General features: G+C 34.3%; 2 protein-coding genes across 2 annotated transcripts; both read left to right on the forward strand.

The window, feature by feature from the left end:
• Nucleotides 1–803: 803 nt before the first annotated feature.
• Nucleotides 804–2,892, forward strand: LOC25491405 (F-box/kelch-repeat protein At3g23880). The gene is made up of 2 exons (XM_013599308.3): nucleotides 804–2,149; nucleotides 2,613–2,892. The coding sequence occupies exon 1, from the start codon at nucleotides 857–859 to the stop codon at nucleotides 2,138–2,140; it is 1,284 nt and encodes a 427-aa protein (XP_013454762.1). The 5' UTR covers nucleotides 804–856; the 3' UTR covers nucleotides 2,141–2,149; nucleotides 2,613–2,892.
• Nucleotides 2,893–8,806: 5,914 nt separating this feature from the next.
• LOC25491407 (F-box/kelch-repeat protein At3g23880) lies at nucleotides 8,807–12,129 on the forward strand. Its single transcript, XM_013599310.3, has 2 exons — nucleotides 8,807–10,167; nucleotides 11,743–12,129. The coding sequence occupies exon 1, from the start codon at nucleotides 8,875–8,877 to the stop codon at nucleotides 10,156–10,158; it is 1,284 nt and encodes a 427-aa protein (XP_013454764.1). The 5' UTR covers nucleotides 8,807–8,874; the 3' UTR covers nucleotides 10,159–10,167; nucleotides 11,743–12,129.
• The last annotated feature ends 435 nt before the right edge of the window (nucleotides 12,130–12,564 follow it).

Below are 12,564 nucleotides of genomic sequence, written 5' to 3' on the forward strand. Positions count from 1 at the left end.
TAAAAGAACTTTCTAGAATTACCCAATGTTCCCTCTACGCCCTTACACATAATCAGCTAGGTGACGTGGCTTAGTAATTGCTCTCTTGGGCCTTGGTGACTTGGGCTGCTTGTCTTCAGGTGTATCATTCGCTCCCAAAGTGGAAAGATAAGGGGCCAAAAGTGGAAAGATAGGGGGTCAAAAGTGGCCCTAGGACAAAACTGTCAAAGATCCAATACATAAGGGGCTGTTTTGTATTTTAATTAGTTAAGGGGTCAAAATCACAACTTTTGAAAAGATAGGGGGCCAAAAATGCAATTAAGCCAAAAAATTAAACTCATAAGTTTTTTTTTTACTAGAAAATATTTATATCCCCCCAAAAGAGATTATATAAAAAACTAAATTAAATTAAAAAAGTTTAAACCACAATTTTTGTTTAAATGAGTTTAAACCACATTTAAAAGAGTCCGGGCATGCTCCATTTAAGCTAAACTTCATTTACTCCATTTAAGGTTTGGATGCAAGACATGTTGCAAAAAAATATCTAAGGGTTGAGATTTTATATTAAAAACAATAAAAGGTTGTTGCGATATGAGAGAAGAAGGAACATGATTTGTTTGTTATTATTATATATTTTTATTAAACAAATATTTGTTTTTTCTAATTAAAATCTCAACCGTTAGATATTTTTTTGCCACATGTCTTGCATCCAAACCCTAAATGGAGCATATTCGGACTTTTTTTTTTTTTTTTTTTGAAGGAATGTCCTGACTCCATTTAAAAAGTACAGGGCCAACCCTAGGAGAATATAAAGCTAACTTTTGGAGCAATCCCTATAACTACAACGACGCTGCCTTGGTATTGGAAACAATCAGCCATGTCTACGATTCCGTCGCCGGTGTTCTTCTCCGATGATCTCCTCGTCGAGATCCTTTCATTACTTTCTGTGAAATCTCTACTTCGATTTAGATGCGTAAGTAAGTCTTGGAACGCTCTAATTTCTGATCCCAATTTTGTGAAATTCCATCTCAAGAGATCAAAATCACAAAATCAACTCTTCACACTAGTCACTAAATACATCAAAACTATTATGGGAGAATCCCCTTACGGAAGTGACTATGAATCTGAGACTGATTACGGTATCATTCCATACCCTATACCCCGTTTACTCGATAACCCGTCCTTTACCCTTATCACTGATCCTCGCTCTCTATTGAATGAAAAAGACTGCTCTGGTATAGCAGGTTCCTGCAATGGGTTGATTTGTTTGACTGGTTATCGTTCCATTTATTGGTCCGATGATGATGAATTATATGACTACTGGCTACGTTTATGGAACCCAGCCACTAGGAAAATATCTCCAAAAATTGGTTGTTTTCGTGATCTTCCTGGTTTCGTCTTCAATTTTGGTTGTGATGATTCTACCGACACTTTTAAAGTGGTTGCATCACGTTACATTCGTGATCGTTTGACAAGTGAGGTTAGAGTTTTCAGTTTAGGTGATAATGTTTGGAGAAATATTGAAAGTTTCCCTGTTGTCCATCTTAATTTGTATTATGAAGGATTTGAGCATACTGATGTGTTTCTTAACAGCACTTTTAACTGGTTGGCTATTTACAATGACATCCCGATCACTTGGTATTGGTTTCCTGATCTGGAGGATATTACTGTCGAGCAGATTGTTATTGTTTCACTTGATTTGGGGACTGAGTCATACAACCAATATCGGTTGCCTCGGGGTTTTGATGAGATGCCGACTGAGGAGCCAACCGTTGGTGTGTTGAGGGACTGTCTTTGTTTTTCTTATTCTTACAAGGAAACCGATTTTATTATATGGCATATGAAGGAATTTGGGGTTGAAGAGTCTTGGACTCAATTTCTTAAAATTAGTTATCATGATCTTCAGTTGAACTATGACTTTAGTGCTGTTACGCTGAAGTATCATCTTCAATTCTTGCCAGTGTTTCTTTCTAAGGATGGTGATACACTGGTATTGTCTAGTAGTCAAGAAAGGGAAGCAATTCTCTATAATTGGAGGGATCATAGAGTGGAGCGAACAGGAGTCACTCTGCATAAAACTAGTTTTGATGATGGAAATAGAAGTTATTTATATTGGGACTTTGCCAAGGGTTTTGTTGAAAGCTTAATTTGGATTTTTTGAATCTTGAAAGTAAGTTCCTCTTCTATCGTTTACTTGTTTGAATTTATGTAAATTTGTATATGTATTTTTCATATTAATAGATTGTGTGAATATTCATTTTTATGATTGCGTTTTGGTTTATTGTGTTTTTAAATGACTATCTACTAGCTATCATTAATAAGTCGACAATTCTTATGGATTTGATGTATTTGTTTTTATATTCTTATTATAACCAAATGGTTTGGCGATTTTCAGCCATCAACAAACAGCATGCCAAAAAGGATATTGGATGTTATTTTTGTTTTGATCTTGTTTACACCCTTTCAAGTACATTTATGCTGAATTGTTTGATAGTATTTTTCTACTTGCATGTGCTTCACTAACTGACCTTTATGTCGAAGACTGCCTCACAACTTATTGATGATTATTATGTTGTTGTTTTGCAACTGTTTTAGGACCATATGACTGAATTTCCATTATCACTTTTTTCCAGATGTACTTCAGATGCTTCACAGCGATGTGGCTTTTCGGAACAAAGGTGATGTTGGATGGAGGAAAACAATAAGATGCCGGGGAAATTACATTGCGTAGAACGTGAAGGGAAAATCCATATTCAAGATCAATTGTTCTGTTTTTTCCTTACATGTTCTGGTAGCCAGACTACAACAAACCCTTTTACAAGGTGGACATCATGAAATGACAAAATGCTTCAAACCCTTTTGATTATTTATATTAATCTTTTTATGTACAAAAAAGAAGATGATCAAGAATAAATAAATTATCATAACTTCTTTCTCTCATCTCCCTTTTTAAAGCTTTATAGCATTTCTTTTTTAGCCTCTTCTTCCTTTAATTTTGATGGATTTTGTGTTTAGCAATCTGCATGGAGTACATCTTCTATTCTCTCATCTCCATTTTGGGGCAGTTGTGTTTATGTCTTCGACAACAAAGTCCGAATTTGCTCCGTTTATCTACCCTTCATTTATCGTCCATTTAAAAGAGATAGACATAAGTGGAATATAACGAGGTCCACTTATTAACATGAATTGTTCGCTCCCTCACTATGCTACGCTGGGGTGTCTACCTCATGAGACACAAGTGTGAGAAAATTATCTCATTTTCATCAAAATAACCAAGTTTTTTTTACAAGATTTCTTGATTGCTTGGCTTCCTTAATTTTGATAAATTTGGGTCTTTTTTTAAGCATTGTTAGTTTAATTTGGGTCTTGCAAAATTTGAAATCTTTTAATTAGAATAAACCATCAATTAGTCTATAAATTAATGGATTTTTATATACTTTAGAGTCTAAATTGACAAATTGGACTATTTATTATATTTATATAATGTAGGGAATAAATTGGAGAGTGAATAGTTGTTTAGGGACTATTTTGAAGATTTATTACAATTAAAATGTCCAAATTTCGTTAAGCCTTAGAATTTATGATTTATTTCCAAATTTCTTTAATCTGCTAACGAAACCAAAGGCAATGGATTATTGAAGTAGAAAAAGTGGATCAGAAGCATGATTTATCGACTATTTATTTTTCAAACAAGACATTTCAATCAATCGATTATGTTCCTCATAAGCATGTAATAACATTCTCATTATGGTCAAAACTAGGTATAGGCTTCAATGCAAGCACCCATTTGCAAAACCAATGTTTTAAACACATAACAAGACAATCCATGTTCACAGTTCAACCGATTTGACCATTCGGTTTTTAAAACATTTGATAAACCGTGTTCTTAAAAAAGTGGCACAGAAACACCTTGCTCGATGACACTATCTTTCAAATTTCATGGCTTGGAGAAATGATCAAGGTGAATCAAACATGGACAAAAAGGATCCAATTGAGACAAGTGTATTGATAAAGGAAAGCATAGAGGGATTATTATTTATTCTTGAAGCATTTTGCCATTTATGATGCCCTCCTTGTAAGAGGGATATGTTGTAGTCATGGAGCTACAAAATGTGATTATTTTTATGAATTCACATGTTTCATTGTAAGAGGATTAGTCCTTTATGCATACATGTAATCAAAAGCAAGCCCTTGATCTTGCTTTGCGATTGTCCTTTTACCTTCTATCTTGTGTAGTATCTCCAACATCTTATTCTTTTCCTCCTCCATGAATGAAACTTATATTGAAGTTGTTCTGGATAATTTCTTCCACCAGCAACCTAGGAAGCAAATAAAATAGCCAAAATGTATGTTAGGAAATTCAGTCATATATTAGTCCTCTGTCCAATTGAGACAATTATGCACTGATGCAAAGCGGGGCAACGCCTTTCTTTGACAAAATATTGGAAGTACATCAAAAACACCGCCACATTCCAGTTCCGAACACACATCAATATTGGAATATGGTCTCATGTATTCATCAAAAACACCGCCACATTCCTTCATTAGTATCATATAAAGAACATAATTCAAATAATGTACTGTCCTTTCAAATCGAGGACTGTTTCATACTTCAGTTTTGTTCATATAATTAAGGCTAGCAAGAGGCAGGCTGTTTGTCGACTCGTTAACGATATCCCATAGATAATCATTTAAAAGCACAGTCAACCAAATATTAACACAATCTATTAACACGAGAACAATATATAAAGATTTACATAAATTCAAACAAGTAAACCAACGAAGAGGAACTTACTTTCAACAGATTGAAATTAAGCTTTCAACATAACCCGTGGCCAATTCCCAACATAAATAATTGTTACTTTCATCATCAATAATAGTTTTATGCACGTTAACTCCAGTTCGCTCCACTCTGTTATCTTTACAGTTATAGATAATTGCTCCCCATTCTTTAGTACTATGCAATATCAGTGTATCACCATCTTCAGAAAGAAGCAATGGCAAGAATTGATGATACCTCAAATAACTAAAGTCATAATCTAATTGAAGATCATGATAACTAATTTTAAGAAATTGAGTCCAAGACTCTTCAACCCCAAATTTTTTCATCTGCCAAATAATAAAATCGGTTTCCTTGTAAGAATAAGAAAAACAAAGGCAATCCCCCAAGACACCAAGATTAGGCTCTGCAGGCGGTACCTTATCAAAACCCCGAGGCAACAAATATTGATTGTATGTCTCAGTTCCCAGATCAAGCGAAACAATAACAAACTGCTCAACTGTAAAATCTTGCACATGAAGCCAACTATATTCGATGTTACTGTGAACAGCCAACCAATTTAAAGTCCCATTAAAAAACACACCATCACACCCGTAATTCTCTAGTTTAAGAAGGCTCACTCGAAGAGGAACAATAGGAAAACTTTCAATATTTCTCCAAACATTATCACCAAAACCGAAAGCTCTCACCTCGCTAGTCAATTGATCACGAATGTAACATGACGCAACCACTTTATAAATGCCAGTTGAATTATCACAACCAAACGTGAATCGGAAATATTCATGTTTCACGCTAAAGTAACGAAAATACCCTAATTCTTCAGAAATTGTCCTAGTGGCTGGGTTCCATAAACGGAGCCAGTAATCTTGATATGCATCAGTAAGAGACTCACCGGCCAAACATATCAATCCATTGCAGGAACCAACAAGATGAGAACATCCTTTGTCTTTTAAACAATAGTAAGGATCAACATAAGGGTAAACGACGGCTTATGGAGTAAATGACATATAGGGTATGGAACAATGCTGTAATCTTCGTCGTATGCATCATCAGTACCATCAGGGGACACTCCTGTGATATGTTTGATGTGATTTGCAAATAGTGTCAAGTACGGATTTCGTGTTGTTGATTTCTTGAGGTGTAATTTCACGAAGGAAGGATCCGAAATGAGAGTGTTCCAATATTTACTTACACATTTGAATCGAATTAGAGATTTTATGGGAAGTAACGAAAAGACCTCTACGAGGAGCTCGTCGGGGAAGAAGAACACGGATGACGGAGTCGGACACATCATTTAAAGTCGTTGGAGCAATGCTTTAAAGTAAAATATCATAAACGTTATATGATTTTGAGTTATAAGCAAGTTTTGACAGGATCCATTTTTTATGCTGACTTTGAGAAATTCTCTCATTGGCAATTCTATTTTTAAAAATTGTTTTAGAGATGAAAACAAAATAAAATTTGACGATTCTATTTTTAAGAATAAATTAGAGGTGAAAAAAATGAAAAACTTATTTGGTTTAAAAACCTATGTCTAGGTGAAACTCATATTATCAAAATCATTATAGGCCGTTAAAAAAAGGCATACTAATTAATCGAATTTGTCTAGCTGAACTACCTTAGCAAATAATATATCTAGGTACGGTTAGAAAACCTAGTATTAATAGCGAGGTATAACCTACAATCGATTCATAATTGATCAAAAGTTGAAAAGCATAAAAAACAAGATATATCAAGTAAACATTAGTTTGAATTGCAGTAAGAAAATGACTCATAGATTGTGTGTTTCCACATACACAGTAAAGTTTCCTCATTCAATCATAATCTATAAGAGTTTAGTTACACATAATAATGGTAACAAACAACATAATTATAATCTATAAGAGTTTAGTTACACATGATAATGGTAACAAACAACATAATTCAAAAGATAAGAGAAAGATACACTGGAAATGGTGTAGATGTTCCACTTTGTTTCCACCCTTCAATAATGTCACCTTAGGGTTGATGGATCACACCTTACACCTCAGAGCCGTCAAAATTTGGATCCCTAACATCTAGGTGAAACTAGCGCTATATATAAAAGTTGCAGGTCGTGCATGGATCCATAAGCCTCACGCGTATCATTAATTAATGTGAAGTCATCCTATGATTGGTCTTTTGCGTGCCTCACACATGGTGTTGTCTGCCTCGCGCATGTTCACATAAGCTCAGGATAATTTTCACCTTCCACGAGCCTCGTGCATGGCCTTGTGTGCCTAACACGTAGGGACAAAGTGAAATCCTCTTTGTGGTTCTCAATTCTTCAGTTCCTAAATATTGCAACCCTTTATGTGTCTTGTAACAAGTGTAACTTTTACCAAGAGTCATCTAATTGGATCAATCTATCAAAAAAAATACCAAAAAGACCATGACACCTACAGAGTCGTCTGGTTAGAGAAGTAAAATGACTTACAAAGACTATTTTCTATACAAGACTGACTTTTCCTGAAAAATCATGAGTAACTCACTCTAAAATCCTCTAAAAACTAAGAATAAAGTAGCAAGAAAACTCAATAAAACCCCTTAATACATGATATGACGAGGACTCATCAACATCCCGATTGAAAAGACTTAGATCTCTTACCCCAAGCCCCCCATTTGATTTTGGCTTACAAGCATCCTTCTACTTTACCCAACAATTTATCGTCTCTCCCGCCACCCCTCCCCCCACTAAAATATATGTTGCATCTTTTCCATTTAACTCAACACAAAATTTAGCATTTTGAGGAAAGACGGGATAACTCCCAATGTGACATTAATTAGCAACACTAGATATGTCTAATTCACCTAATCTTAGGTCTTCTCAAAGCTTATCACACCTGTACCAATCTGACGCTAAACTGTTGTTACCACCCGATGAGTGAGTTCACTACATCATATATTTCCTCCACCAAAAAGAGGATTGGAAAGGTTACCACACTTTCCAATACATCATCATTTCTATCAAGAGGAGTACTAACGACCCTCGTTCAAACATTCACTCTCTAATTGGATAAAATCATTGTGAGTTCTATCATTTTATCTAGCCCCATTTCAAAAGTATATGACCCAGATTGATTTATGTCAATAAGTTAGTGAACATTAAAGAGAGTGTTGAGCATCCTATTTGTTTGTTTCGTAACATACACCACTACAAAGTAGTTTCTAGAAAACAAGAGACTTCTACATTTGAGATACAAGGTCACCAAACTCACTAGTAGGAGTGATTGTGTTGGCGAGCACATCAGATAAATTTTGGAATCAGTTTTGAACAACACAACTTGCATACTGAATGAATCTGAATTAGGATCCCTTAAGCAATGTCTCGAGTTCGAGCTTTGTAAACGAAATTAATGCGATGATGAGGGGAGCCCTTATCGAAGATGGACAATAAATTATTCGACGAAGATCAGTCATTGACAAAATCAGCGGATATTTCACACTAGTAACACAATTATAAAAAATTCTTATATTTATGGGTCCGTTTGGATTGACTTGTTTTTGAGCTTATGCAAAACAGCTTATGAAAATAAATAAACTTTTATATATTATTCATAAGTTTGTCAAGGTAGTTTATGAAAAACAAAACACTTATAAAGATAAACTTATAAATTAACATAAAAGATTATTTATTTGCATAAGCTATTTTTCATAAGCTCAAAAATAAGTCAATCCAAACGTACCCAATATCTATAATTTTCTTTACTTATGGTTTTGATAACTTGATTAATCTTTTTTTCAAGACAAAAAAAAACTAATATTTAATTTTAAAAAACATATTTAATATTTTCTCTGCTTTAATTTTTTTTTCTTTGGTAAATCTTTTCTAAAACTGATTTTTTTTTTCTTCAGTTAATACACGAAAATGACAAAACCATCATAAGCTCACACAGTAGAAGTGCCGGGTTCGAACTCCGATGATGCCATACTTAAAAATTTGACATTTTGCAAGTTGAGTTAAGACGGACTTTTCTAAAACTTATTTAACCTATTTAAAATATACCCAAACTGTAAACTGATTTTCTACCGTTGAACTATTTAATATATTTGTGAGCAATCCGGAGAAGCTGCTTTGTTATCGGAAACAATCAGCCATGTCTACTCGTCCATCGCCGGCGTTCTTCTCCGATGATCTCCTCGCCGTGATCCTCTCGTTACTTCCTGTAAAATCACTTCTTCGTTTCAAATGTGTAAGTAATCCTTGGAACACTCTCATTTCCGATCCCAATTTTGTGAAATTCCATCTCATGAAATCAAAATCACAAAATCAATACTTCACACTAATAACTCATCACCTAAAAATTATCAAGGGAAATTCCCCTTATGGTAGTGACGATGAAGCTGAGATTGATTACAGTATCATTCCATATCCTATACCTCGTTTACTCGATAACCCGTCATTTACGGTTGTTGCTGATCCTCACTCTATGTTGAATGAAAAAGACTGCTCTGGTATAGCTGGTTTCTGCAATGGGTTGATCTGTTTGACTGGTTATCGTTTCATTTATGGTTCTGCTGATACTGAATGTTATGAGTACTGGCTCCGTTTATGGAACCCAGCTACTAGGAAAATATCTCCAAAAATTGGTTGTTTTCGTGATCTTCATAGTTTCGTCTTCAATTGTGGTTGTGATAATTCCACCGGAACTTTTAAAGTGGTTGCGTCACGTTACATTCATGATCATTTGAAAAGCGAGGTGAGAGTTTTCAGTTTAGGTGATAATGTTTGGAGAAATATTGAAAGTTTCCCGGCTGTTCCTCTTCGTTTGGATTATCAAGGATTTGGGCATACTGATGTGTTTCTTAATGGCACTCTTAACTGGTTGGCTGTTCACAACGACATCCCGATCACTTGGTTTGGTGATCCGGCGGTGGAGGATATTACTGTTGAGCAGATTGTTATTGTTTCACTTGATTTAGGGACTGAGTCATACAAACAATATCGGTTGCCTCTGGGTTTTGATGAGGTTCCGACTGAGGAGCCAACTGTTGGTGTGTTGAGGGACTGCCTTTGTTTTTCTTATTGTTATAAGAAAACCGATTTTATTATATGGCAGATGAAGGAATTTGGGGTTGAAGAGTCTTGGACTCAATTTCTTAAAATTAGTTATCATGATCTTCAGTTGAACCATGACTTTAGGGATGATACGCTGAAGTATCATCTTCGATTCTTGCCATTGTTTCTTTCTAAGGATGGTGATACACTGGTATTGCGTAGTAGTCTTGAGAGGGATGCAATTCTCTATAATTGGAGAGATAATAGAGTGGAACGAACAAGAGTCACTGTGCATAAAACAAGTATTGATGATGGAACTAGAAGTAGTTTATGTTGGAACTATGCCAAGGGTTTTGTTGAAAGCTTAATTTCGATTTGCTGAAACTTGAAAGTAAGTTCCTCATCCTTTGTTCACTTGTTTGAATTTATGTAAATTCATATATGTTGTTTTCACATTAATAGATTGTGTGAATATTTATTATTTTTTATTGTTTTTTGGTTGATTGTGTTCTCAAATGACTATCTATTGGCTATCGTTAACAAGTCGACAATTCTCATTGATTTAATGATTTTTTATTTTTTTTTATATTAATTATTATAACCAAAAGGTTTGGGGATTTTTAGACATCGACAAGCAGCCTTAATAATATGAACTAGAATATGATTCTTATTAAAAGGTATTCTTGATTATGTTTGACTTTAGAATTTTTTTGACAAAACTGAAGTGTGAAACAGTCCTGGATTTGGCAGGACAGTACATTATTTGAATTATGTTATTATCTCAATAAGGATAAGAGGGAGACTAATGAAAGAATGATGAAGGCATGAAACCATGTGCCAATATTTTTGTGTGTTCAGAACTGATGTATGTGGCGAGGGAGTGAGAATTTTGATGTACTGTCAACGAAATGTGCTGCACTGCTTTGGTTGGGATATCCTTCCTATAATTGCGGTAATTGGACAGAGCACTAATATGTATTTGTTTGAAATTTATGGGATGGTTATGCTGTATGATCGAATGTATCAATGGTGGCAGAGATTAGCAAAGTATGTAAGAGGTGTTACGTAATTTTTTTTAGAATGTTAACAATATGTAAGAGGTGTTACGTAATTTTTTTTTTATACTGATCTGAGTTGTGTAAGCGGTGTAATGTACTATTAGCACAAGCTCCTGTTAATAAAATGTTAGCAATATGACTCGTAAGGTCAGAAGTTACAGAATATTAGTACAATGTTTATTTAATATATATTACAAATTAGTAACTGCTATCTGCAGTAAAGGTTATCTGCCAAACTTTTATGTAACTGTTATAAATAAAGATGCAGAGGAAAAGAAGGGGCATTCGGATTGGAATAAAGGATAGGTAGGGAGAGACCAAACTATCGAATTCTTGGAGGGGAGAGAACCAAGACAATTGAATTTCTTGAGATTGTATTGTAATATTACTATTAGGTTATATTTTGATCTCAGTTTCTATCATAAAATTTCTTTTACAAAAACGCACTCTAAAACATATAAACACATCTATAGGCTGGAACAAATTTGTTATATCTACATATCTTATTTCTTCAAACTAGTACTATTTTATTTCTTCAAACATACATTAATTTCATTTGCCTCAGACCTTTGTTATAAATATTGAGTGCATTTGTCTGGAATGAGTGTCCAGTATGTTTGAAGCAGAAAAAACACTTCGCATATTTATACATAAAGGATATTGGATGTTATTTTGTTTTGATTTTGTTTACACCCTTTCAAGTACTTCTATATTGAAACATTGATTGATATTTTTGTACTGGCACGTGTTTCACTGATCTTTATGTCGAAGACTGCCTTACAAGTTGCTGATTGCTATTGTTCTCCGACTGCTTTAGGATCATAGGACTGAATTTCCATTATCACTTTTTAGTTTGTTCCTATATTTTTAATCTCTGACATTCTTTTTGGCTATTTTATCATCTTCAGATGCTTCACAATGATGTGGGTTTCAGAACAAATGCTGGACCGAGGAAAACAATAAGATGTCGGGGAAATTACAATGAAAGGGAAAATCTATGATCAAGATCAATCGTTCTGTTTTTTATTACATGTTGGCATGAAGGACCGATCCTTCTCCCATCATAGGCTGAATGTATGTATCTGGTTTTTTTTTCTTTTTTTCAAGTTACAATGAAATAAAAAGAATCACATTTTGTAGCAGCCAGACTACAACAAAACCCTCTTACAAGAAGGATAAAATGCTTCAAACCCTTTTTATTTTGTATATTCATTCTGTCGTGTACAAAAATAAATAAAGAATAGATGATCAGAATAAATTATCATGTCTTCTTTCTCTCCTCTCCCTCTTTTGAAGGATTATGGCATTTCTCAGTGTTTATTTAGCTTAATAATCAATGGTGTGATGTTGGACTTCTCATACCTCTTGTCTTATCAGTCACTATGAGTGGAAGTTTTTGCCGTTTTCCACTATCAACAAATTGTCCAATTCATCTGAAACAAAAAATCTTATCCGACACTCTGTTTTTAAGTAATTTGTAAGGAGAGAAATTGTCGTATCTTCCAGTATAAGGAGACTCCGATGCATCAATTAAGTGATAAAGTGAAACTTTTCCTTTTGGTGGTTGAAAGCAAAAAATGATAATTTTGATTTTAATTTGTGGCGGGCGCGTGGATAAGCTTATTTTCCACGCGCTAAACTTCCTGCAATTTTTTAAATATAGAAACGAGATTAAATTAACTTTAACTATATAAAAGAAGGACCTGAACGAAGGATAAAACTTCCTGCAA

The sequence above is a fragment of the Medicago truncatula genome, chromosome 4, assembly GCF_003473485.1.
Source record: "Medicago truncatula cultivar Jemalong A17 chromosome 4, MtrunA17r5.0-ANR, whole genome shotgun sequence".
NCBI lineage: Eukaryota > Viridiplantae > Streptophyta > Magnoliopsida > Fabales > Fabaceae > Medicago > Medicago truncatula.

Bases quoted from the DNA above. Each gene is read 5' to 3' on its own strand.
- LOC25491405 (XM_013599308.3), top strand. From the start codon at position 857: ATGTCTACGATTCCGTCGCCGGTGTTCTTCTCCGATGATCTCCTCGTC.
- LOC25491407 (XM_013599310.3), top strand. From the start codon at position 8,875: ATGTCTACTCGTCCATCGCCGGCGTTCTTCTCCGATGATCTCCTCGCC.